Source organism: Mobula birostris, chromosome 4 (assembly GCF_030028105.1).
Source record: "Mobula birostris isolate sMobBir1 chromosome 4, sMobBir1.hap1, whole genome shotgun sequence".
NCBI classification, from domain to species: domain Eukaryota; kingdom Metazoa; phylum Chordata; class Chondrichthyes; order Myliobatiformes; family Myliobatidae; genus Mobula; species Mobula birostris.
In genome coordinates, this window is record NC_092373.1 from 136,464,283 (window position 1) to 136,491,242 (window position 26,960).

The 26,960-nt window shown below is 39.9% G+C and overlaps 1 protein-coding gene across 3 annotated transcripts in view; it reads left to right on the top strand.

Annotated features, from left to right (window-relative positions):
* The window catches only part of kiaa1109 (KIAA1109 ortholog), a 433,731-nt gene that overhangs the window by 163,839 nt on the left and 242,932 nt on the right, over positions 1–26,960 (top strand). For all 3 annotated transcript variants that reach the window (XM_072256106.1, XM_072256108.1, XM_072256107.1), the window contains exons 23-25: positions 14,618–14,794; positions 19,026–19,154; positions 24,958–25,077. In XM_072256106.1, the coding sequence (XP_072112207.1) occupies positions 14,618–14,794; positions 19,026–19,154; positions 24,958–25,077 (426 nt within the window). The remainder of the gene's footprint in view (positions 1–14,617; positions 14,795–19,025; positions 19,155–24,957; positions 25,078–26,960) is intronic.

Below are 26,960 nucleotides of genomic sequence, written 5' to 3' on the forward strand. Positions count from 1 at the left end.
TTTTGGAGTTCTTTTAAATCGAAAAAAATTGTAATCCTGAATGGTACAGCAGGTCTACAGTGGATGCAATCTCCTCTCTGCCTTGGACACCTAGTACATCAGGCTGCTGTTTATTGATTAGAGCACAGCATTCATCACCGTCGCCCCCTCAGTACTAATCAACGGGCTCCAAAACCTGGGCCCTTATGTGCCTCTTCTGCAACTATATCCTTGACTTCCTCATGTTAATAATGCAATATTTTTCATTGTAATTTGTAGTATATTTTGTGTATTGCACTGTATTGTTGGTGCAAAACAGTAAATTTCATGACATAGGTCAGTTGACAATAAACCTGATTCTGTTTCTTGTTTGCTGTAGTCAAAAATATTTCATTCAATGTAATTTTACTTCCATTGTTTTTATTTATAAAGAGAGGATTTTTTGTGTAAGTTTACTTTGTTGAACACTTACTCCACATGAAAGCATTGACCTGAGTTCAGAGGAATGGTCTTAACTCAAACAGTGATTGCCCATTTCCCTCCACAGATGCTACCTGACCCACTGACTTTCTTCAGAATCACATTTGCTATATGTAATGTACTTCTGAATGAAAATTTTGACATCTGGAAATTGGCCTTTAAAATTGTTCATTTCTGCAGAAATATGTATATTAAAATGAAAAAGAAAATGCAGATCTTGATTTTCTTGAAGCTGAGAAAATATTTAAATTTTCTTTCATTTTTGCTCTGTCTATTTATAAAGTCATTCATCTCATGCCTTTTTTTTTACAGCTTGTAGTGTCACCTTCAAAGGCAGGTGCACATAAAAAGCAAGTCTCTCAGTTTCTGTACATTTAGTTTATATTGCTTGTCCTCATTTTTCCTACCACAATGAATCACTTCACACTTCCCTGCTTTAAGTTGCATCTGGCATCTGTATGCCCATTTCATCAGTTTGTTTGATATGTTTAATATTTTCAGTGATTATTGTATTTGTCAATGGGAAATTTCAAAATTATATGCTGATTGACCAAGTATTCACAATCAGGTTTATTATCACTGACATATGTCATGAAATTTGTTGCTTATGGCAGTAGTATCAGAATCAGAATTGGGTTTATTATCACTGGCATGTGTCGTGAAATTTCTTAACTACCAGCAGCGGTTCAGTGCAATACATAATATAGAAGAAGAATAAAATAATAGTAATAATAATAAGTAAATCGATTACTGTATATGTATATTGAATAGATTAAAATTTGTGCAAAAATCAGAAATAATATATATTAAAAAAGTGAGGTAGTGTTCACGGGTTCAATGTCCATTTGGGAATCAGATGGCAAAGGGGAAGAAGCTGTTCCTAAATCGCTGAGTGTGTGCCTGCAGGCTTCTGTATCTCCTACCTGATGGTAACAGTGAGGAAAAGGGCATGCCCTGGGTGCTGGAGATCCTTAATAATGGACACTGCCTTTCTGAGACACTGCTCCTTGAAGATGTCCTGGGTACTTTGTAGGCTAGTACCCAAGCTGCAGCTGACTAAATTTACAATCTTCTGCAGCTTCTTTTGGTCCTGTGCAGTAGCCCCCCCCCCCCGCATACCAGACAGTGATGCAGCCTGTCAGAAGGCTCTCCACAGTACATCTATAGAAATTTTTGAGTGTATTTGTGACATACCAAATCTCTTCAAACTCCTAATGAAATATAGTCGCTGTCTTGCCTTTTTTATAACTGCATCAATATGTTGGGACCAGATTAGGTCCTCAGAGATCTTGACACCCAGGAACTTGAAACTGCTCACTCTCTTCACTTCTGATCCCTCTGAGTTTTGGTATGTGTTACTTCGTCTTACCCTTCCTGAAGTCCACAATCAGCTCTTTTGTCTTACTGATGTTGAATGTAAGGTTTTTGCTGCGGCACCACTCCACTAGTTGACATAGCTTGCTCCTGTACGTCCTCTCATCACCATCTGAGATTCTACCAACAATGGCTGTATCATCAGTAAATTTATAGATGGTATTTGAGCTATGCCTATCCACTCAGTCATGGGTATAGAAAGAGTAGAGCAGTGGGCTAAGCACACATCTGAGGTGCACCAGTGTTGATTGGCAGGAGGAGGAGATGTTATCACCAATCCGCACAGATTGTGGTCTTCTGGTCAGGAAGTTGAGGATCCAATTGCAGAGGGAGGTACAGAGGCCCAGGTTCTGTAACTTCTCAATGATGGTATTAAATGCTGAGCTATAGTCGATGAACAGCATCCTGATGTAGGTGTTTGTGTTGTCCAGGTGGTCTAAAGCCATGTGAAGAGCCATTGAGATTGCATTTGTCATTGCCCTATTGTGGCAATAGGCAAATTGCAATGGGTCCAGGTCCTTGCTGAGGCAGGAGTTCAGTCTAGTCATGACCAACCTCTCAAAGCATTTCATCACTGTAGATGTGAGTGCTACCGGGTGATAATCATGAAGGCAGTTCACATTATTCTTCTTAGGCACTGGTATAGAGTGATCAGCAGCACTGGGGCTCCACAGGGGACTGTCTTGTGTCCCTTTCTCTTCACCATTTACACCTCGGACTTCAACTACTGCACAGAGTCTTGTCATCTTCAGAAGTTTTCGGATGACTCTGCCATAGTTGGATGCATCAGCAAGGGAGATGAGGCTGAGTACAGGGCTACGGTAGGAAACTTTGTCACACTGTGTGAGCAGAATTATCTGCAGCTTAATGTGAAAAAGATTAAGGAGCTGGTGGTAGATCTGAGGAGGGCCAAGGCACCGGTGACCCCTGTTTCCATCCAGGGGGTCAGTGTGGACATGGTGGAGGATTACAAATACCTGGGGATACGAATTGACAATAAACTGGACTGGTCAAAGAGCACTGAGGCTGTCTACAAGAAGGGTCAGAGCAGTCTCTATTTCCTGAGGAGACTGAGGTCCTTTAACATCTGCCGGACGATGCTGAGGATGTTCTACAAGTCTGTGGTGGCCAGTGCTATCATGTTTGCTGTTGTGTACTGGGGCAGCAGGCTGAGGGTAGCAGACACCAACAGAATCAACAAACTCAATTCGTAAGGCCAGTGATGTTGTGGGGATGGAACTGGACTCTCTAACGGTGGTGTCTGAAAAGAGGATGCTGTCTAAGTTGTATGCCATCTTGGTCAATGTCTCCCATCCACTACATAATGTACTGGGTGGGCACAGGAGTACATTCAGCCAGAGTCTCATTCCTCCGAGATGCAGCACAGAGTGTCATAGGAAGTCATTCCTGCCTATGGCCATCAAACTTTACAACTCCTCCCTTGGAGTGTCAGACACCCTGAGCCGATAGGCTGGTCCTGGACTTATTTCATAATTTACTGGCATATTATTTAACTATTTATTACTATTTTTCTATTACTATTCTATTACTAGTTATTATTTCCATGACTATTACTATTTACTAATAGTACTATTATTATTACTATTTCTATTACTACTTATTATTTATGGTGCAACTGTAACGAAAACCAATTTTCCCCAGTATCAATAAAGTATGACTATGACTATAATTGTTGACTTTTTGAAGCAAGTGGGAACTTCTGCCCGTATCAGTGAGAAGTTGAAATACTTGAATACTCCCACCAGTTGGTTGGCACAGAGCCTTACCAGGTACTCCATTGGGACCTTCAGCCTTGTGAGGGTTCACCTTCTTTAAAGACAGCCTAACATCAGCCTCTGAGACAGATCACAGGGTCACCAGGTGCAGCAGGGATCTTCACAGCTGTAGTTATATCCTCCCTTTCAAAGCAGCATAGAAGGCGTTGAGCTCATCTAGTAGTGACACATTGCTGCCATTGGGTTTTGCTTTGTAGGAAGTAATGCATTAACAAACCCTGCCAGAGTTGTCATGCATCTGATGTCACCTCCAACCTTGTTCGGAATTGTCTCTTCGCCCTTGAAATAGCCCTCTGCAAATCATATCTGGTTTTCTGGTACAGACCTGGGTCGCCAGACTTGAATGCCAGAGATCTAGCCTTCAGCAGACAACATACCTCCTGGTTCATCCACGGCTTTTGGTTTGGGAATGTACAGCAAATCTTTGTAGGCACACACTCATCCACGCAGGTTTTAAGGAAGTCGGTAACAACTGCAGCATACTCATCCAGATTCGAAGATGAATCCCTAAATACAGTCCAGACTACTGATTCAAAGCAGCCCTGTAGGCGCCCCTGTGCTTCCCTTTTCCATATCTTCTTGGTCCTCACTACTGGTGCTGCAGACTTCAGTCTTTGCCTATGTTCGAGGAGTAGAAGTATAGCCAGGTGATCAGACTTCGCGAAGTAAAGGCATGGAATAGTGTGGTCAGCATTCTTGATGGTGGTGTAACAATGGTCCAGTGTGTTGTTTGACAAAAAATTGCTGTAAATTACAATATAAATAAATAGTGTGAAAGAGAAATAGTGAGATAATGTTCATGGGGCATTCAGAAACCTGATGACAAAGGTGAAGAAACACACATCAAAGTTGTTGGTGAACGCAGCAGGCCAAGCAGCATCTGTAGGAAGAGGTACAGTCGACGTTTCAGGCCGAGACCCTTCGTCAGGACTAACGTGAAGAACAAAGGTGAAGAAGCTGTTCTGAAAATGTCTGTTCTAAAAGGGTCTTCGGGCCCTTTTAGTTCTTGATGATGGTAATGAGAAGAGGCGTGCCCGGATGGTGAGGGTCCTTAGTGATGGATGCTACCTACTTAAGGCACCTCCTTATGAAGATGTTCTCGACACTGGGGAGGATTGTGCTCATGATGGAGCTGGCTGAGTCCACAACACTCTAAAGCATCTTTAAATTCTGCACATTTGAGCCTTGATACCAGACAGTGAATCAACCAGTCAGAATGCTGTCCACGCTACATCTATAGAAATTTGCTGGAGTCATTGCTGAAATACCAAATCTTCTCAAACTCCTAAATGAAATATAGCCACAGGTGTGAGGTGTGCTGCCTTCATAATTGTATCAGTATTTTAGGCCCAGGATAGATCTTCAGAAATATTGACATCCAGGAGCTTGAAGCTGCTCATTCTTTCCACTGCTGACCCCTCGATGAGGACTGGTGTGTTTTCCCTCAACTTCCCTTTCCTGAAGTCCACAATCAATTCCTTGGTCTTGCGTTGATTCCAAGGTTGCTGTGATACCACTCAATCAGCCAATTTGTCTCACTACTGTACCTCTTCATCAACATCTGAGAATCTGTCGACAACAGTTGTATCATTGGCGAATTTATCGATTGTGTTTGCTCTGTGTCAAGTCGCACAGTCGTGGGTGTAGTCACAGTAAAGCAGCAGGCTGAACATGCATCCTTGAGGTGCACCTTTGCTGATTGTCAGGAGGAGATGTTATTTCCGATTCACACTAACTGTGATCTCCCGATGAGGAAGTCAAGGATGCAGTTGCAGAGGGAGGTAGAGACTGAGAGATTGATGCTTAGTGATTAGTACTGAGGGGATGATGGTGTTGAACACTGAGCTGTAGTCAATAAGTAGCTCGGCGTATGTATTAATGCAAGTGAAAAAGAATATGCAATAAACTGCACAAGCACACACCAGATCTTTGAGCTGTGTTTAAAAACTAGATCAAAACTGACCTCCAGCTTGCTGAGGCCAGATACCACTTGATACCTACCCCTTGACAAATTCTCCATCACAGACCACCAGAAAACTGTCTCCAACACCATTACTAACCTCATCAACTCTGGAGAACTCCCACCCACTGCCACCAAACTCCTAGTTCTCTTACCCCACACCGGACGCTTCTACCTCCTAGCCAAGATCGTCAAACTTGACTGTCTGGATAGGCCTATTGTCTCTACCTGCTCCTGCCCCACTGAACTCTTGTACTCACACCTTGGCTCCATTCTATCCTCATCTTCCCGCTGCTTTAACAATGATAGAGTTCCTCTTGTCATTACCTACCATTCCATAAGTCTCCACAACCAATGTGTAATCCTCTGCAACTTCCACCATTTCTACTGTCCTACCACCAAACTTCCTCCCCCCACTGCTTTCTGCAGGGATTGCTCCCTCTATGATTCCCAAGTCCATTTGTCCGTCCCCACTCTCCCTCCCAGCTCTCATCCCTGCAAATGGCCAAAGTGCTACACCTGTCCATTCACCTCCTCCCTCATCTTCATTCAGGGCCCCAAACAGTCCTTGCAGGTGAGGCAGCACCTCACTTGTGAATCTGCTGGGGTCATCAGATGTTGATGCACATTGCCACCGGTGCTCCCAATGTAGCCTTCTCTACGTTGGTGAAACTCATTGTAACTTCTGGGGCTGCTTCATCAAGTGCCTCTGCTCCATCCCCAAAAGCGGAACTTACCAGTGGTCAAACGTTTTAATTCCAATTCCCTTTCCTGTTCTGGCATGCTGATCTGGTTTCCTGATCGATGGCCTCCACTTGTGCCAAGATGATGCCACCGTTCTGGTGGAAGAGCAACACCTTATACTCCATCTGGGTAGCCTCCAACTTGATGTCATGAATATTGATTTACCCTTCCAGCTTAAAAAAAATCCCTCCTCCTCCCTCCTCCTTCTATTCCCCCCTCTGGCCTCTTACCTCTTCTCAACCTCCTATTATGTCCCCCTAGGTCATATCTTCCTTCCTCTCCAGCCCTTTCTTTTTCCTACCCACTGAACTTCACCTTTCACCTCCAGCTATCTCCACCTTTCTGTTCTGGCATCTTGCCCCTTCCTGAAGAAGGGTTTCAGGCCAAAACATTGGCTATTTATTCATCTCTATGGGTGTTGCCTGACCTGCTGAGTTCCCCCAGCTGTGCCAAGAGTCTGCTTGCAAGGCCATTGAATTGGTGTACAGGAACTTAGATTTGTCACTGGGCTTGCTTCCATTTGCTAGAATTATAACCCCGGCAATGGATTCAGCTTAAAAAATAGAGAGCATTTTATCTGCCAAGTGTTATTCAGGCTGTCCCTCAAAAATGTACCTCAGTTAAGCACCGGCCTATCAATATTCTGTTCGTAAAGAAAATAGTAGATTTTTGCTTGATGAAAATTGTGTGATTTCTGCTCTCCATATTTAGCTAGTTTTACTGAAGTGACTAATTACTCAGCAATACATCTGAGCAGAACTGTTGAGTTTATATAGCTCACAATAAGCAGAATTATAGGGAAAGGGTCAAACAAAGGAAACTTCAGGAGACCTAATAACAATACAATATTTTTAATGGTCTGATTAATATGGCCCAAAAGGATTTGCCTCATCTAGGTTAAGGGGGAAGGTGTCCAGTAGGTGTGGTCTAACAAAATTGCATATACTATTTTATAAATAGTTCAGTTGAAATTGGTTTATTATTGTCATATTACTGAGATACAGTAGAAAGCTTGACTTGATCATTATACAATGCTTTGAGGTAAAACAAGGTAGAACAATAACAATGCAAAATGAAGTATAACAGCTATAGGGAAAGTGCAGTGCAGATAAACAATAAGGTGTAAGGTCATAACTTGATAGATTATGAGGTCAGGAGTCCAAATTAAGAGTCCTAGAGCCTGGTCGTTTCAGGCTTTTGTATCTTCTTTTTGATGGAAGAGAGAAGAGTGGGTGGGTTCTGCTCGCTACTCTGCTATGTTTGCTCAGCTCTGTGCTGAGGTGAGGCTGTGGCCTGCTCCAAGCTCCGCGTCTGAGGATCCGCGATGTTTACTGGGCTCTGCACTGAACTGAGGCTGACACTGTATGGACTCAATTTTGTTCTGAATGCTACTTGTTTACTTTTATTGTTGCACGATTTGTTGTATTTTCTATCTGCACACTGGGTGCTTGACAAGTCTTTTTTTTAACGAGTTCTTTTTGGGTTTCCTTGTTTTGTGGCTGCCTGTAAGGAGATGAATTTCAAGGTTGTATAATGTATTCATATTTTGTTAATGAATGTACTTAAAAACTGATTATATTGTTTGCTTTACTGATGCAATTAAAGTAATAGATGGTGTCCATCGAAGGGCAGCTGCTTTCTGTGATGTGCTGAGCTCTGTCCTCAACTCAGTTTCTTGCGGTCTTGTGCAGATGATATGCCAGGGGTCGGCAACCTTTTTGCCTCTGTGGGCCGGATCGCGTATTAATGAGCGGACAGTGGGCCAGATAAATGCCATAAAAAACTTGAAATATGGAAATTATCCATTTAAATACATCTAGTTATGTTTTGCCTCAAATTAATGAATAACACATACTAGAAAATCATTTTTGCTTAACCAAGGATGCCAATTAGTAATCAAAGAACTCAGTTTAGTTTTCCTGTCCCACCACTGCTGGTGCCCCATCGGTTGTGATGCCAATTAGCTTCGACACATTAAGTTACATTTCTGACGTCATTTTCAACAAAACTTCAAAAATGTCTTCTCCAGTAACTGTGTCCTTCATAGGAATTAATTGAATAAACTCTTCAAAAATTTGAAAAGTTGATGTCACTCCTCGCACAAACACTGCAAGTTGAGCAATGTCTCTCAAGTCTGTACTCTCATCAAGCGCAATTGAAAAAAAATGCAATTCGTTGCAGGCATCCCTTAAACAACTTTTAACAACTGCTGATGTGAACTCGCCGTGTGATTGTTCTTGCTGACAAGCTGATAGGTGCAAATAAAAATTTCTTTTCAGGACAAGCAATATCCACCACTGCCAGTAAACATTCTTTGACAAACTCTCCATCTGTAAAAGGCTTCATCTTTTCTGCAATCCATTTTGAGACTTTGTAGCTGGCACGGGTATTTCCTTCATTTTCATTGCTTTTTCGGCACTCAGCGTCTACCTTCCTGCGTTTTGCATTCATTCCTATTGGAATTTTTTTCTTTGATTTTATTTCGAAACGCGAGTTATTGAACAAGTATCGTATTACATGTAAATATCTGGATATTTAGCGTGGAAAACACAGTGACGCTGTTTCTGTTTACAAAATTGAACGATCCCATCTGAAAACCTGTGCGTGCATGGAGAGTATCTAATACACATTAATGAGGTAGTCTGCCTTCCCGTCATTCGTATATACCAGTGTTTGGTTTGGAACAAAATGGAACCTGGGGACAATGTAACAAGACACCATGCATGTCCATCAGTGTGGTCGCGTGAAACACTCAATAAGGAAAATTCACTCACGGGCCGGATAAGCATAGTATCCCAATATTTGCTCGCGGGCCAGATCTGGTCCGTGGGCTATAGATTTCCTACCCCTGTGATATTCATACCAACCTGTGATGCATCCTGATTTGATGCATTCTGTGGTGCAAATTGGTGAGGGTTGATGGGGACATGCCCCATATTTCTTTAGCCTCCTGATGAAGTTGAGATGTTGGTGAGATTTCTTGGCCATGATTTCTATTTACATAATTCAACCAGAACAAGTTGGTGATGATCACTCCCAAGAACTTGAAGCTGTTAACCTCAATGGTATTGATGTGAACAGAGCACGTGCATTGCCCCCCCCCCACCTTTGCTGAAGTCAACGACCAGCTTTTTTTTAATATTGCTAACGTTGAGGGAAAGGTTGGAGAAATGACATCATGTTATGAAGCTCTTTGTGTTCTTCCTGTACTCTGACTTGTGGTTATTTGTGATATGGCCCATTGTGGTGTAATGACGTGCAAGCTTGTAAATGGAGTTAGAGCAGAACCTGGCCACATAGTCATGAGTGTTGAGGGATTAGAGTGGGAGCTGGGCATGGCAACCTTGCGGAGCACCAGTGTTTAGAATAATTGTGGCAAAAGTGTTGCTGCCTGCACTCACTGATTTGTGGTCTGTTGCTCAGGTATCAAGGATTGCACAGAGAGGCACTGACTGCCAGAGTCCGGAGCTTTGAGATGAGTTTGCTTGGAATTATAATGTTGATGGTGGAGCTGCAGTCAATAAACAATAGTCTAACATAAGTGTCTTTATTGTCCAGATGCTCCAGAGATGATTCCAAGGCCAGGAAGAAGGCATCTGCTGTAGCCCATTTCAGCAGAAGGTGAATTGTAGTGTGTTGAGGTTCTCTGGAAGGCTGAAGTTAATGCATGCCATGACCAACCATGTAAAGCACTTCCATGATGATAGATGTCAGAGACATCTGGCATCTGGGCAGTAGTCATTTAGCCAAGTTGCCTTGTTTTACTTGGATACCAGGATGGTAGTGGTCTTTGTAATACAGATGTGGACCACAAATTGAAACGGGGAAGAGGTTAAAAATGACAGCAAATACTCATGCCAGCTGATATGCATAGGATCTATGACAAGGAAATGCCTTCTCACTCCACTATAAAAGTGTATTTTTTTCTCCTGTGAATCTGAGGTATGGTTAATGCATCTCATTAGATGCAACAACATATTCAATTCAGGATGAGCTACATAATTCAATGCAAAGCAATAAGCAAGTATCACACACAAACTGTTGGAGGAACTCAGCAGGCCAGGCAGCATCTTTGGGAGAAAAAGTACCCAGACTCAGTAAACAGGTTTGCTGGTTGACCATAAGATATAGGAGCAGCATTAGGCCATTTGGCCTTTTGAGTCAGCTCTGCCATTTCATCATGGCTGATCTATTTCCCTTTCAGCCCCTATCTCCTGCCTTACCCTCATAAGACCATAAAATATAGGAGCAGAAGTAGGCCATTCGGCCCATTGAGCCTGCTCTGCCATTCAATCATGGGCTGATCCAATTCTTCCAGTCATCCCCACTCCCCTGCTTTCACCCCATATGCTTTGATGCCCTGGTTAATCAAGAACATATCTATCTCTGCCTTAAATACACCTAATGACTTGACCTCCACAACCGCTCGCGGCAACAAATTCCACAGATTTACCACCCTCTGACTAAAGTAATTTCTGTACATCTCAGTTCTAAAAGGACATCCTTCAATCCTGAAGTCATGCCCTCTTGTCCTAGAAAACCCCTACCATGGGAAATAACTCTGCCATATCTAATCTGTTCAGGCCTTTTAACATTTGGAATGTTTCTATGAGATCCCCCCTCATTCTCCTGAACTCCAGGGAATACAGCCCAAGAACTGCCAGACGTTCCTCATACGGTAACCTTTTCATTCCTGGAATCATTCTTGCGAATGCTCTTTGAACCCTCTCCAATGTTAGTATATCCTTTCTAAAATAAGGAGCCCAAAACTGCACACGATACTCCAAGTGTGGTCTCACGAGTGCCTTGTAGAGCCTCAACATCACATCCCTGCTCTTATATTCTGTACCTCTAAAAACATTGCACTCGCCTTCTTCACAACCGACTCAACCTGGAGGTTAACCTTTAGGGTATCTTGCACTAGGACTCCCAAGTCCTTTCATAACCTGACTAATCAAGGATCTATCAACCTCTGCTTTAAATATACCCAAATGACTTGGTCTCTACAGTTGCCTGTAACAACAAATTCCACAGATTCATCACTCTCTGGCTAAAGAAATTTCTCCTCATCTCTGTTCTAAAAGGACACCCCTCTATTCTGAGGCTGTGTCCTCTGGTCTTAGACTCCCCCACCATAGGAAACATCCTCTCCACATCCATTCTTCTGAGACCTTACAACATTTGATAGGTTTCATTGAGATCTCCCTTCATTCTTCTAAATTCCATTGAGTACCGGCCCAGAGCCATTTAACACTCCTCATATGATAAGCTGTTCAATCCTGGAATCCTTTTCCTGAACCAACTTTGAAGCCTATCCTGTTTCAGCATATCCTTTCTAAGGTAATTGATCAGAAAATGCTCTCAATACTGCAACTGAGGCCTTACTAGTTCCTTATAAATCCTTAACATTACATCCTTGCTTTTATATTCTAGTCCTCTTGAAATGAATGCTAACATTGCATTTGCCAACAACTCAACCTGCAAGATCACCCTTAGGGAATCTGAGGTCATTTTCTACCGCAGATACTAAGTTTTTCTCTCAATTTATAAAATAGTCTGTGCTTGTATTCTTTCTGCCAAAGTGCATGACCATACACTTCCTGACACTGTATTCCATCAGGTACTTCTCTGCCCATTCTCCTAATCTGTGTTAAGTCCTTCTGTAGTCTCTTTGCTTCTTGAGTACTCCCTGCCTCTTCACCTGCCTTCATATTGTCCGCTCCCTTGGCCACAAAACCATCAACTCCTTCATCCAAATCATTGCTATATAATGTAAAAAGAATCGGTCCCAACACAGAACCCTGTTGAGCACTATAGTACGAGTCCTAAAATGTCGACTAGAGAGTGTAAGGACCAATTGCTGGAATCAGATTTGTGATGTGTTAGGGAAGAGTGACCTAGGCACAAGGTGACCACAGTATTGTCTCTGAAGACCTGAGACTGTAGTGCCCAAGGCAATGGTCACGTGATGGGTTGACCTAGAGAAGGGATTGACCCAGGTAGGGGTGGAGAGAAGTAACCAGGGTATAAAAGAATGAACACACTGGTGGTGAGGTCTCTTGGATTTGGGCTCACCACAGGTTAGGTTGTGACTATTACTGTGGACTGATTGCAACAGGGCACTGCAGTTAAATGGGTTCTGGCACGCTTCCGAGATAGTAACTTAGCAATAAAGTGTTGTGTGCAGCATTGTGTGTGCGAGACTTATTTCCATCGGGTCTGCAAACATCCTTAACTTCTGGCACAGCAAACGCCACTAGTCACCAGCTGCCAACCAGAAAAGACTCCCTTTATTCCCACTCATTGCCTCCTGCCAATCAACAATGCTCTATCCATGCAAGTACCTTTCCTTGTTAACTTGTTAAGCAGCCTCATGTGTAGCACCTTGTCAAAGGCCTTCTGAGAATCTAAGTATGCAACATCTACCGATTCTCCTTATCTATACTGCTTGTTATTTCTGAAGGAATTCCAACAGATTTGTCAGGCAAGATTTTCCCTTAAGAAAACCATGCTGACTTTGGTCTGTTCTACTCCCAAGTACCCTGAAACCACATCCTTAACAATTGACTCCAACATCTTCCCAACCACTGGGGTCAGATAAACTGGCCTATAATTTTCTATCTTCTGCTTCTCTCCCTTCCTGAGGAGCGGAGTGACATTTCAAATTTTCTGGTCCTCTGGAACCAAGCCGGAATCCATTGATTATTGAAAGATCATTACTAATGCCTCCACAATCTCTGCAGCCACCTCCTTCAGAACCCAGGGGTATAGACCATCTGGTTTAGGTGACTTAGCTACCTTCAGACCTTTCAGTTTCTCAATCACCTTCTCCCTAGTAATGGCAACCTCACTCACTTCTGCCCCTGATAGTCTTGAACCTTCGTCATACTGTTTGTGTCTTCCACAGTGAAGACTGATGTAAGATACTTATTCAGTTCGTCTGTCATTTCCTTGTCCCTCATTACTACCTCTCCAGAATAATTTTCCAGCCTTTCGATATCCATTATCACTTCTTTTTTTTACTCTTTATATATCTGAAGAAACTTTTTGGTAACCTCTTTAACATTATTAGTTAGCTTATTTTCCTGTTCCATCTTTTCCCTCTTTATGATCTCATAAGTTGCCTTCTGTTGGTTTTTAAAAGCTTCCCAGTCCTCTAACTTCCCACTAAATTTTGCTGCATTATATGCCCTCACTTTTGCTTTTGTATTGGCTTTAACTTCTTTTGTCAGCCATGGTTGCGTCATCCAGCCTTTGGAATACTACTTCTTTGGGATGTATCTATCCTGAGCCTTCCAAGTTGCTCCCAGAAATTCCAGCCATTGGTACTCTGCCATCGTCCCTGCTAGTGTTCTCTTCCAATCAGTTCTGGCCAGCTTCTCTCTCATGCCTCTGTAATTCCCTTTACTCTACTATAATACTGATACATCTGACTTTAGCCTCTCCTCCTCAAATTTCAGGGTGAATTCTATCATATTATGATCACTGTCTCCAAAGGGGTCCTTTACCTTAAGCTTTCTAATCAATTCTGGTTCAGTTCAGAATAACTGATCCCCTGGTGATCTTTACCATGAGCTGCTCTAGTAAGAAAAGATGACAAAGTAGTCTTAATATTCAAGTACATCTCAAATGCTATATTTATCTGTATTTGGCATTTATGAAAAAAAAAGTATGAGCACTATACAGGTTCTTTTGTTTTTTTACTATGATTTATAACTTGTAATATGTTATAAAGTTTGAGACTCTATGCTGACTATTCTCTCTCTATATAGTAATTTAACAGAATGACTGATTTTACTCTAATTCTGTGTTTAGTACTAATTTTCTGTTAAGCTTAGGCCCGTAATTTATCCATTGATCAGTCCAGTATCTCGGTTTCATTTGGGCAAGATTTATCACCCGTGAGGACATAGTGGTGATCTTGAAGTTTGTGTGTTGAAAGTCTTCTCACAGAATGGCTGGTTAATGAATTTTTAAAAATACATCTTTCCAGTAACAACAAAGGCATGATGATGTATTGCCAAGTTGAATTCATGCAAAAGCACCTGCAGATGGAAGAATTCCCTTGTACTGTACATAACCCTAGTTTTCCTTCTTGTCTCCAAAGGTTGGAGGTTGAAGAAGCTTTGGCAAGTTGTTTCATGTGCATCTTGTTAATACATTGTCATGGATGATATTGCTGTTTTGCAGTTTTGTGCACAGTGCACTAATTTCGTCCATATTATTTTTTGCTTTCAACATTAATAATATAAGTAGGAATAATTTTTATCTATCTTTGTTACAGAGGCCGTCTGTGGATGGACTACTACGTGAAGGTCATATCAGTCTGTCAGGATTGCAGCTACGAGCCCATGCCATGTTCTCAGCAGAAGGGCTACCACTGGGAAGCACTACGTTGGAATATGCATGGCTCATTGATGTGCAAGCAGGCCTGTTTACAGCAAAAGTAACTTTGCCACAGGTAGTTAATCCTGTTTATGAGAAATAAAATTGGTGTTCATCCTTTTCGTTTCTAAGAGTAAATTTGGTCTGTGAAGTAAAAGATAAAGACAAGGTAATTAGTATTTAGGATCATAGAAACACAGAAACATAGAAAACCTACAGCACTATACAGGCCCTTCAGCCCACAGAGTTGTGCCGAATATGTCCCTACCTTAGAAATTACTAGGGTTACCCACAGCCCTCTATTTTCCTAATCTCCATGTACCTATCCAAAAGCCTCTTAAAAGACCCTGTCGTATCTGCCTCCACCACCATTGCCAGCAGCCCATTCCACACACTCACCACTCTCTGAGTAAAGAACTTACCCTTGACATCTCTGCTGTACCTACTCCCCAGCACCTTAAACCTGTGTCCTCTTGTGGCAACCATTTCAGCCCTGGGAAAAAGCCTCTGACTATCCACACGGCCAATGCCTCTCATCATCTTATACACCTCTATCAGGTCACCTCTCATGCTCCGTCGCTCTAAGGAGAAAAGGTTGAGTTCACTCAACCTATTCTCATAAGTCATGCTCCCCCATCCAGGCAACATCCTTGTAAATCTCCTCTGCACCCTTTCTATGGCTTCCACATCCTTCCTGTAGTGGGGCGACCAGAACTGAGCATAGTACTCCAAGTGTGGTCTGATCAGGGTCCTATATAGCTGCAACATTACCTCTCAGCTCCTAAATTCAATTCCACAATTGATGAAGGTCAGTGCACCGTACGCCTTCTTAACCACAGAGTCAATCTGCGCTGCTGGTTTGAGTGTCCTGTGGACTCGGACCCCAAGATCCCTCTGATCCTCCACACTACCAAGAGTCTTACCATTAATACTATATTCTACCATCATATTTGACCTACCAAAATGAATCACTTCATTCTTATCTGGGTTGAACTCCATCTGCCACTTCTCAGCCCAGTTTTGCATCCTATCAATGTCCTGCTGTAACTTCTGACAGCCTTCCACACTATCCACAACACCTCCAACCTTTGTGTCATCAGCAAACTTACTAACGCATCCCTCCACTTCCTCATCCGGGTTATTAATAAAAATCACAAAGAGTAGAGGTCCCATAACAGATCCCTGAGGCAGTCCACTGGTGACCGACCTCCGTGCAGAATATGACCCGTCTACAACCACTCTTTGCCTTCTGTGGGCAAGCCAGTTCTGGATCCACAAAGCAATGTCCCCTTGGATCCCATGCCTCCTTACTTTCTCAATAAACCTTGCATGGGGTAACTTATCAAATGCTTTGCTGAAATCCATATACACTACATCTACTGCTCTTCCTTCATCAATGTGTTTAGTCACATCCTCAAAAAATTCAGTCAGGCTCGTAAGGTATGACCTGCCCTTGACAAAGCCATGCTGACTATTCCTAATCATATTATACCTCTCCAAATATTCATAAATCCTGCCTTCTCCATCAACTTACCAACCACTGAAGTAAGATATAATATAATTTCCTGGGCTATCTCTACTCCCTTTCTTGAACAACATCCGCAACCCTCCAATCCTCCGGAACCTCTCCTGTCCCCACTGATGATGCAAAGATCATCCCCAGAGGCTCAGCAATTTCCTTCCTCGCCTTCCAGATTGGCTGGGGTACATCTCAACCGGTCCCGGCGACTTATCCAACTTGATGCTTTCCAAGAGCTCCCTATAATGTAAACTCATGAATGTGGTATAATTCAAGGTGACGTGAAATGAGTTAAAAAGGGCTAAGAGAAGAATTCAAACTAAATTTATAAAGTAAGATTTTAGTTTACGCCTCTGATGCACCTTGCTTCTATGTTCATTGTTTATGAGTTTTGTCTTGTATAAAGAATACAATTTAGGAGTCTTATTTTGCACTTTTGTGGAATTTTGAGTTAGCTTTGTGAATAGTTAAAATATTCAATGTTTTTGGGTGAGTATTAGAAGAATGATTGCAAAAAGCAAAGCAAGAGGTGAAACTTGTTTGTTTCCTATTAAATTTTGCAATAACTTGACTTTAATCTGCTTAGCTAATAAGATTAATAAAATTGACAGCAGTAGGCTAGCTGGCTGTTGTGATCTATATATCTGTCATAAACAATTTTACTTGTCAAGTCACAAGGGAACTGTAGCAGATTAATCAAAGCTGTTAGTGTGCTTCAATTTAGATTGCTGATAGGTGATTGCTCACAGTTAAGTGATAAAGTGTGTTGTTTTTATATTACATATCAGCAGGTAGATGCAAGTAGGGGTTACTAGCTGTCTACTCAGTTTTGTTTGTACAGTAATTTGTGTGAAACATACCGATCATGTCAGATTCCTTACAAATTAATATTTTTAAATTTTAAAGTAAATGTACATGTAATTAGCAGACAAGGCTAGAGCTGCTCAAGTTGTCTAGTAGCAACTGTGCAAATGAAAACCAATTTTACGAGAGGCAATACTTTAAGCTGGTGCAGTGGCATGTAATTTTGAGGAAGAAGGAGGGGAGGAAATAACAGATATGGTAATGCAGGAAAGAGAATAATTATAAGAAATATTGATGGTGGAAGTGTATTGGGGAGACGGTGGGAAAATAAAGGAGCAAAGGATTTAGTTGAGGTTGCTATAAATAACAACAGAGCATTAATTATCTTCATTTTCTGCACAATATCATGTGTGCGTGGCCAAGTGGTTAAGGTGTCGGTCTAGTGATCTGCAGGTCACTAGTTTGAGCCTCAGCTGAAGCAATGTGTTGCATCCTTGAGCAAGGCACTTAATGGCACATTGCTCTGCGACTACACGAGTGCCAAGCTGTATCAGCCCTAGTGCCCTTCCCTTGGACAACATTGGTGGCGTGGAGAGGGGAGACTTGCAACATGGGCAACTGCTGGTCTTCCGTACAACCTTGTCCAGGCCTGCACCCTGGAAACCTTCCAAGGCGCAAATCCATGGTCTCACGAGACTAACGGACGCCTATAAAAATGTGTGTAGGATTTATGATATGGATATTGAATGATGTACAGAAGATTAAAAGCTGCCTCAATAGTTGGTTTTCCCAAAATTTGATCGTGCCTCATTGCAACTATATATAGGCTACAGAGGGATGGATAGTTAAAATTCCATTGTGGTCTTGGAAAGGAGGAAAAGGGTACAGGCAGAAATATAGGATGTGGGTAGAGTAAGTGTTTTGTTAACTACAGTGGAGTGAATCATCTGTTTAGGGAGTAGAAAGATGTTAACAATCTCTCATCATTTCCTTTAAGACAGCAAGTGCTGGTAGCCATTATGCTGTTGCCTTTTTACAGCTGCTCGGATTTCTGTTCTTTCTTTTATCACAATTCATATTTGCCTTAAAATTTTTCCCTTTAATTGTTTATCTTCCATTCTTTCATAGATTGACCCTTTTGTTCGTGCTGTCTCATTTGTCTTGTTGTCCTGAAGTTCATTAAGATAGATATGTTGCTCATGTTACACCAGCCTGAAGCTTTTACTGTTTCTATGTACCAAAAATGGCCCAAATAGCTGCATTTTCAGAATCTTTAATTTTTAGATTTATTGTTTATGCGCATGTAGAATGGGTATCTTTCTTGAAAGAATATTCTTTTTAATGTTTCAGATTAGTTTGTATTGCAGATTTTAAGTAGTTTGTTAAATTTTAAATGTAATGTAAACAAGTGAATTTTGAACACCAAATGGATGAAGGACTGATCACAGGTGTTTCTTATAGACACAAGTCAATTTCTCATCATTTGGTCACAGGATCCTTTGTATGTATTTGTTTCTTTCACCCACTAAACTATGGTGTAGAACTAATCAAACTATTTTGTTATACCTAACTTCACATTCTTTCAGTTTAAAATGGCAAATTAAAAGTGGTAAATTGTTTTATTATTGTCACGTGTACCACGGTACAGTGAACATACCATCCGTACAAATCATTCCATTACAACACTATATTGTGCTAGTACACAGGAAATCTTCTGCAGGGCCATAATGAGGTAGTTTGTAAAATCACAAGTCCATCTCCTTGTACTGGGGACCTTTCGGTAGTTTTGTAGCAGCAGGACAGAAGCTGTTCTCGAGTCTGTTGCACTTTTTCAGGCTTTTACATATGGGATGAGGGAGAAGAGAGGATGTTCCGGCTGGTTGAGGTCTGATTATGTTGGTTGCTTCCCCAAGGCAATGTGAAGTGTAAACAAGTTTATATTCGTGAACATCTACAAAGTTTATAATGTCTTTATCTCTTACAGCTAGCAACTTTACTGGAGTGGGGTCAAACATTCGTCTTTCATGTGATGTGTCAAGAATACGAATTAGAGAGGCCTAAATGTATTGTCCTTTGTCAGCATGGAGTTGATCAGCGTTTCTGTGATTTAAAGGTAATGAAATTCAAATATTTCTCATCTGTGATGTGTATCCACTTGATGTGTAATGCTACATCAAGTGGATATGGGCACCTTCTAGAACGAACTAATCATTTGCTTTCCTTGTATTTTCTTGCTTCCTCCAAAACATTTTCTGAAGCACCCATCCGATTACCTTTCAAAATTCCTAATTGATACCCTTTTGGCCCTTGAGTCATCTGATGATTCAAATGGCTTCGTTTTATTAATTCACTTTAAATTCATTATGACCTTGTACACTTCCACAGAATTCCTTTCCATGTTCTTTGCTCTGACGATTTCAGTCTCTTTGTAACTGAAATCCCTCATCCCTCAAACCTCAAACCTCAGATCATTCGAGGAAGTCAGTTTTCCACCATTTTTGGGTCATTTTTAACATCTTTACCAAAGTGATGTGACCAGAATTTGATACGATAATCCAGCTATAGCTGAACTGGTGCAAAACCACTCTTTAAGGTTACTAAGATCTTATCGGCTGTACCAACCACTCACGACACATCGTTTTCCACTTTCAAGCACATATACGGTAAGGTTTCTCTGTTCCTTGCCAACCTTTCAGAGATGTAATGTTTCGTCAATGTTATCTCTCCTTTTCCTTTTGTCAGCACTTCCAAATTTTATGAGAATCGTACATTCAGAAATTTAAAAATCATGTCCTGCTCACTAGTAGCTAAGTAATTGAAGTAGATTGAAGAGTACCAACATCAGAAAACAATAATTTACCACTGTTCTTTGTTTTCTGCCTTTTAAGCTGTTTTCATGTTCACTGTTTAATTTCATAGTTCTCAATTTTGTTAATCAGTTTTATATAAAGGACTTTATCTAGAATGCTAAGGGATTCGCGAACTCAATATCCACTGCATTCTCTTCATATTGTTAGCTCTTACCTCAAAAAATTATATATTAGTCAAACACTATTTGCTTTTTTTAGCAAGTTCCTGTTGGCTGTCCTTTATCAAATCAACCTTCTTCAAGTGTCTATTAATATTTTCCTTGGTTATTACTCCCACAGCCAAGAGTAAATTCACTGGCCTCTAGTTGCTTAACATGACCTTGTATCCTTTTTATCCTTTGTTACGGTTACTGGCATATTAGACTTAAAACATTTTGGTTATGTCAACTGAATCATAATCCCAGATAGTTATTATACTTGCAGCTCTCTAATCTCTTTGATTACACTGTGTGGGTTTATACACATGCATTCTAAACTTATTTTGCACCATTCTACTAGTTTTCTACTTCATTCTTTATTCCTTTTTAACATTTCTCATCTGCTGTCCCTTAATCCACTTTTTCATTACTATATTCTGGTGCCTTTCCACTGGAGATTTAAATTAAGTCCTTCCATGCATACAATAACCACGCAAACACGAGGAAATCTGCAGATGCTGGAATTTCAAGCAACACACATAAAAGTTGCTGGTGAACGCAGCAGGCCAAGCAGCATCTCTAGGAAGAGGTACAGTCGACGTTTCGGGCCGAGACCCTTTGTCAGGACTAACTGAAAGAAGAGCTAGTAAGAGATTTGAAATCTCTTTACTAGCTCTTCTTTCAGTTAGTCCTGACGAAGGGTCTCGGCCCGAAACGTTGACTATACAATAACCACATTGCTTTGATGTTGGTTGTCATTCTATTATGGTACTATGTGTCTATCCATTTCATCTTAAGTACTTTTTTCCTACCCTAGAACTGGCCCCATTTGCAATGGGTGTAATGCTCAGTTGTTGAAAGACTATGGTGGGGAGCCTGTAGTCAGTTTCTAATTTTGTGATCAATACTACTTTGAATTTGATAATGGTTCATACTTCTCCTATCAGTAGAGATATAGTAGATCTTAAGTCCAAAAGTGTAGGTAATAAGGTAATAGCTTAAGTATACTCTTGCATTTCAGGTTTCAACATGCAAGAAGACTCTGGTTCATGATTGCTATTTACAAATTATTTCAATGTTATAGCTAGGAACATATAAAATAGAAACAGGACAACATGGTAAATCTCTCAAAGCTCTTGATATCTTAATGTCACTTTCCAGCCCAATCCCTATTCACCTTTCTGTGGGGATCGTGTGCGTGATATAATTACTTTTAGGTCATTATTCCTTAATAGGTTATAAATGAGGTCAGAAAAATCCTGATGCAATGCTCTGTTTTGACTCATGGTGACACCTTCAACTTTTTTCTCTTGAGAAATTGATTAATTTTGTAATGGTAATACTTTTGCACACTTACAAGAAAAAACAATGAACATTAATTTTTACTTTATAATATATTTGATCTCTGTCTTCCATGATGTGTGATCAAAATTATTTTAAATTTTGAACCAATGACTTTAAGATATGATTCAAAGAAATTGTTCCCTTTTCTTTCCAGGACAGTTATTCCAAATCAAATTATATTGGGTGCAGAATAAGTGGATTAAGCTCTTAACTAAATTAAGCACAGTCAGTATTTGATTTGATTAGCTTTGCTAATATTTGATACCTTTTTTACCCTTGTGAGTTCTATCAGTTACAAAAAGGATTGAAATGTGATTTGACCTCAAATTACTTAATTTAACATTTCCCCTGTGTGTATTATTTTTGTCCACTAGTTATAAGAATAATGTTCTTCAAGGCTGAGGATCAAGTTTTAAAAGGATAATTTGTAATTGAAATCTTCTTTAAGAGGCTGCTCATTATCTCCTACCAATTTAGTTTGCCTTCACTTTAAACTTCTATTAATAATGTACTGTACCTATAAATGAAAAGGTTAATTAGCAATTATTAAAAGTCTGCTGGGCACATTGAACGAAAGGTTCTAAATTGACCTGCAGTTTACTTTCAGAAATGCTTCAATGGATGTGGACCAAAATTGAATAGATTAATCAGTTTGGTCTTGTCGCTCAGCATTTTCTTGATAGTCTAAATCTCCATAGCACTCAAAAATTTGATGTTTATTGCAAATGTTATTTATTTCAATTCAAATTTTCCAGTTAATGTAGATAGGCAGAAAGATGCTAATGAAAGAACAATGTTATATCTGGACAAATTGTTTATAATTTAGAAGCATATTTATTTGTGGTTAATTATTAGAATTTTACCACTGGTTCATGAGGAATGAAAAGATAATTCATTCTTTTTCTTCTAAATGCTCTTGATATTTGTAGATATCAAGTACACGGATTCCAAAAGTTAAAAACTTTGACACGTATTTTTGGTAAAATGTTGTGTAATTGTTTTTCTGGAGGATTGCCTTTTGAATCAGATTGTCTTTAGACAGTGAGAAAAATCTGTTAGGAGGGTGATTTTTTTTTAAAGTTCCTTAGGAATAGAAAACTCAGTGAACAGTAAAGCAAAGTTACTAAGTCCTGTAATAATGCCAGTGTTACATTTAATCACTTAATACTAATTATTATTTGTTTGGGTTGGATGTCAATGGCATTCGCCAAACCAGTTATACTGGACAAATTGCAGCTGCCCTGGAGATATAATAGTTCCTTTGAATTAGAGGATTCTGGTAACTTGTTTCAGCAGTGATGGCTTATGCAAGGATGCTCATGGTCAAATGATTGCCCCCCTTGTTTTCTTCTTGGTTATGGAGATCACAGAGCTAAGGAATACTTCTGAAGTAATCAAATTGAATTGATATCTTACATCCTGTGGTTGGCATTTGCTGTGGCAGTGGTGGAAATCAATGTCATGATTACACATACACTGATAACTGTCATTTAAATTGAGTGTAGCAATCGTGCACCACAGGAGCACCCCTGCAACTGCCCATTCCCACCCAATGTTCCATTGAAGTGTTAATGAAGTTTGAGGATGTTGAATCAGACAGCAGGCCTTTCGAGACCGGGGCTTGGCTTGTGGGTGTGGATGTGAGATTGGTACTTGAAAGCTGCTTGGAAGACTGGAGCACTGACAGAAGTAGAAACTGAGACTATGGCATGGGAGCTTTGATAGGTTGAGGAGCTGAGGGGAGAGAGTTGATTGGTATGTATCGTAGGAACTGATTTTAGACTTCATGAAAGGGAAACTAGAGGTCCATGAGCTAGTTCTCATCGGAGGGTCAGTAACTTTAAATTCCTGTGTGTCACTATCTCAGAGGACCTGTGCTGGACCCGTCATATAAATATAATTGCATAAAAAGCATGGCAGTGCCTCTACTTCCTCAGGAGTCTGTGTAGGTTCAGCATGTCATTGAAAATCTGTGGAAGTTCAGCATGTCATTGGCAAACTTCTGTAGATATGTGGTGGAAAGTGTGCTGACTGGCTGCATTTTGGCCTGGTATGGGAATACCAGTGCCTTTGAGTGGAAAATACTACAAAAGGTAGTGGATTTGGCCAAGTACATCACAGGCAAAATCTTCCCAGCCATTGAGCACGCCTACATGAAATGTTGCTCTAGGAAAGCAGCATCCATCATCAAAGATCCTCACCACTCAAGCCATGGTCTTTTCTTGCTGCTACCCTCGGGTAGAAAGTACGGATGCCTCAGGACTTTCACCATTAGGTTCAAGAACAGTTACTACCCCCTCAACCATCAGGCTCCTAAACAAAAGAGGGTAACTCCACTTATTTAAAGGCTTGGTTATATTGTTAGTTCATGCTCGTTATTTATTGCTATTTATTTATATTTTCATTTGCACAGTTTGTTTACAGTTACTGTTCTATTGTTTTGCTAAGTATACTGCAGTAAAATAATCTCTGGGTTGTATGTACTGACGTGTATGTACTCTGATAATAAATTTTACTGTGAATTTTCATTTTGTACTAGGATCAACCACAATATTGTGATTAGTAAAATCAGTACTTAGAGAGGTGCATCCAGTACATAGGTGAATGACAATTTGAAACCATGCTGCTGGGGAACAGAAATTATCTATGATTTTTGATATCCTTCTGCTCCATCTAAAAGCAAAGGAGCAGCATGAAAGCTGTTATGCTATAAGTGCAGATAAGTCATAGTCATACTTTATTGATCCCAGGGGGAAATTGGTTTTCGTTACAGTTGCACCATAAATAATAAATAGTAATAGAACCATGAATAGTTGAATAGTAATATGTACATTATGCCTGTAAATTATTTCATAAGTCCAGGACCAGCCTATTGGCTCAGGGTGTCTGACCCTCCGAGGGAGGAGTTGTAAAGTTTGATGGCCACAGGCAGGAATGACTTCCTATGACGTTCTGTGCTGCATCTCGGAGGAATGAGTCTCTGGCTGAATGTACTCCTGTGCCCACCCAGTACATTATGTAGTGGATGGGAGACATTGACCAATATGTCATTCAACTTAGACAGAATGGGACTTTGCAGGTATGGGAATTTACAGTTAGCATTTGTATATACTGATTTTATTTTCCCCAAAGCTAAGTGAGAAGCATACCGTTTCTCTCCTGTTGATCACAAAATGAGTAGTTGAGTATGGATCATGCCAAACAGCAGGATGCTTGATCAGTCCCTCCACATTAATTGAATTTACACTTGTAATCCAATGTAATGTTTATGCAAGCACTCTTTCTAGATTGGGATGTTAAAACCCAGAAGATATTTTCTGTATCTTGTAGTGGCTCAATTGCAAACAGAGGTGATAGTGAAAAAGAAATGTGATTTGAAAATTATGCTGGTAGATTTAGGGAAACATTGCTTCAAAGTGAAGATTTGAATGATTAAATGAGAGAGTTTAGGATCTGAACTGAAGAAATTATTTCTTAATTTGCTTTTTTTGCTGTAATCTATATTTGCAATATTTATTGATGTTTCAGCATGTGTTTATTTCTGTTTTCTTTTCAATACCATTAGCTAAAAAGCGTGCCTGGGCCATGTCAACAAGCTGACAATTTGAAGTACACAATGACTCGCATAGCAATTGATGGAGCAGATCTTTTTATTGTTGAACATGGTTGTGCTGGCAATTTAAAGGTAATGATTTCTATTTAGTTTGCCTCCAAGCCAAAGCGAAATATGTTGGTGGAGCTTTGAATAACTGGCACAAGATTAAAATAACAAGCATGACTTGTCTTTTGCAAAACATTTAGAGTGACAAACATAGTGGGTTTTTATAGACTGATGGGAGCAATTTAAGGTAGTGATTAGAATTGTTGTGTGTTGTGTAATATAATACTTAACTACAATTTCCCAATCAGATTCTTTTATTGTAAAATTCAAAAGATTCACATTTAACAATGAAATGTTGTGCCTTATGGTGAATTTATGCAGAAGTTGAATTCCTTTTATTGCTGCATATTACAAATCAAAGACTACTGATTCACCTAAAGAGCAGCCTTGTCAGTATATAAATGATGAAAAGGAAATTATTGAATCCAGAGTTTCTAAATCCATTCACAGTTCTGTTGCAATGATGACTCATGATGTTCTTGGTTTTTTTTTTAGTTATGATCACACATATGTCATCATCTTCCATGTCTGTGTATATTTTCTTGTAATACACATGATTATGTATAATGGAATGCTGATAAATGTAGAATCAGCTAAATGTTAAATAGGTATAAATTAAGCTGTCTGTGGACTACAGGATAAACATATAAATCTGGCTACCAAAATTCCACCGAAAATGTATTTATCTTTGAATTGCGTGTTTCCCTTGTTCTCCCTCCTTTACCTGAGTTTTGTTAACAATCCTTCAATTTCATGAGCTTCAACTTGAGTCACATCTCTTGAGAGCTTTCCTCAAATATTTTCTGGAAGTTATGTTAACAACAGCCATTGATATGCAGTCGTCGGTTATTTTTGCGATGTTATCAAAAATTCAGTTAGATTTGATGTGTCAGAATTATTTTTTTTATAAAGTGTTCAGCCATTAGGTAATGCACAGCAGTAATTTCCAAACAACAGGTGATGAGATAACCTGTAAAGAATTTGAGAGAAGATCAAAAGATGAATTGAGGTCACAGCAGCACTCTCCCCGGCATCAGGAGTTCTTGAACCGATCTGAAAATCCTAACACTACTTCTCACTATATTTCTTCTCTCTCAGTCTTCTACTAGTGTCATTATGCTTAATTTGTTTATTTTTGTATGTGTATAACATGTATAATTATGTTTGTCATGTTTGTAATGTACTGTGCTACTGCAAAAAGCAAATTTTCATGACATTTATACCATATGTATGTACAGTATACATGTGACAATAAATGAACATGAATACCTTATTCAAAACCATGGACAATAAGTCAACTTTTACGATGTTTTAATTATTATTATTATTTTTTCCATTTATACTGTTTTATTTACACAGTTCTTGATGTGACTCCAGCCTTGAACTAATGTTAATTTCCTCAGGATATCCAGTAGATCTCCTCTTCCTTTTACAAACATTGAAGCAAAGTAATAGGACTAGTATTTAATTATTTTTATTTTGAATTAATTTGTAATCAGCTTATATTGCTGCTGTTAATACTCTTCTACCTGGTATATTTGTAGCATGTTTTAATGTAATGCATTTCCTTATGAGCTTCTCTTTCCCTCTACCTCCCTCTGTGGCTTTTAATATCTATTTTGTCACTTTCAATTGTTCTTTGTTTTTCTAGCAGTCAAGTCTGTGATAGGTTTGTGTTTTCTTGTTTTAGTGCTTTTCTATGTCACTTCTTTTGTCATTTATGACTTCTTGTCAAATCAAGCTCTTGCTCTTCAAGGTTACAGATTGCTTGTACATCATATTACAGCCGTTTTCAGTCATTTCTTTTGTTAGCTTCCTTCCATGTTCTCACCTCATTTTATAGTTGCCAGGTTTCCCTAAATATAGAATCTTCACAACTGTTTCTCCCTTTCAAAACTTACATTAAA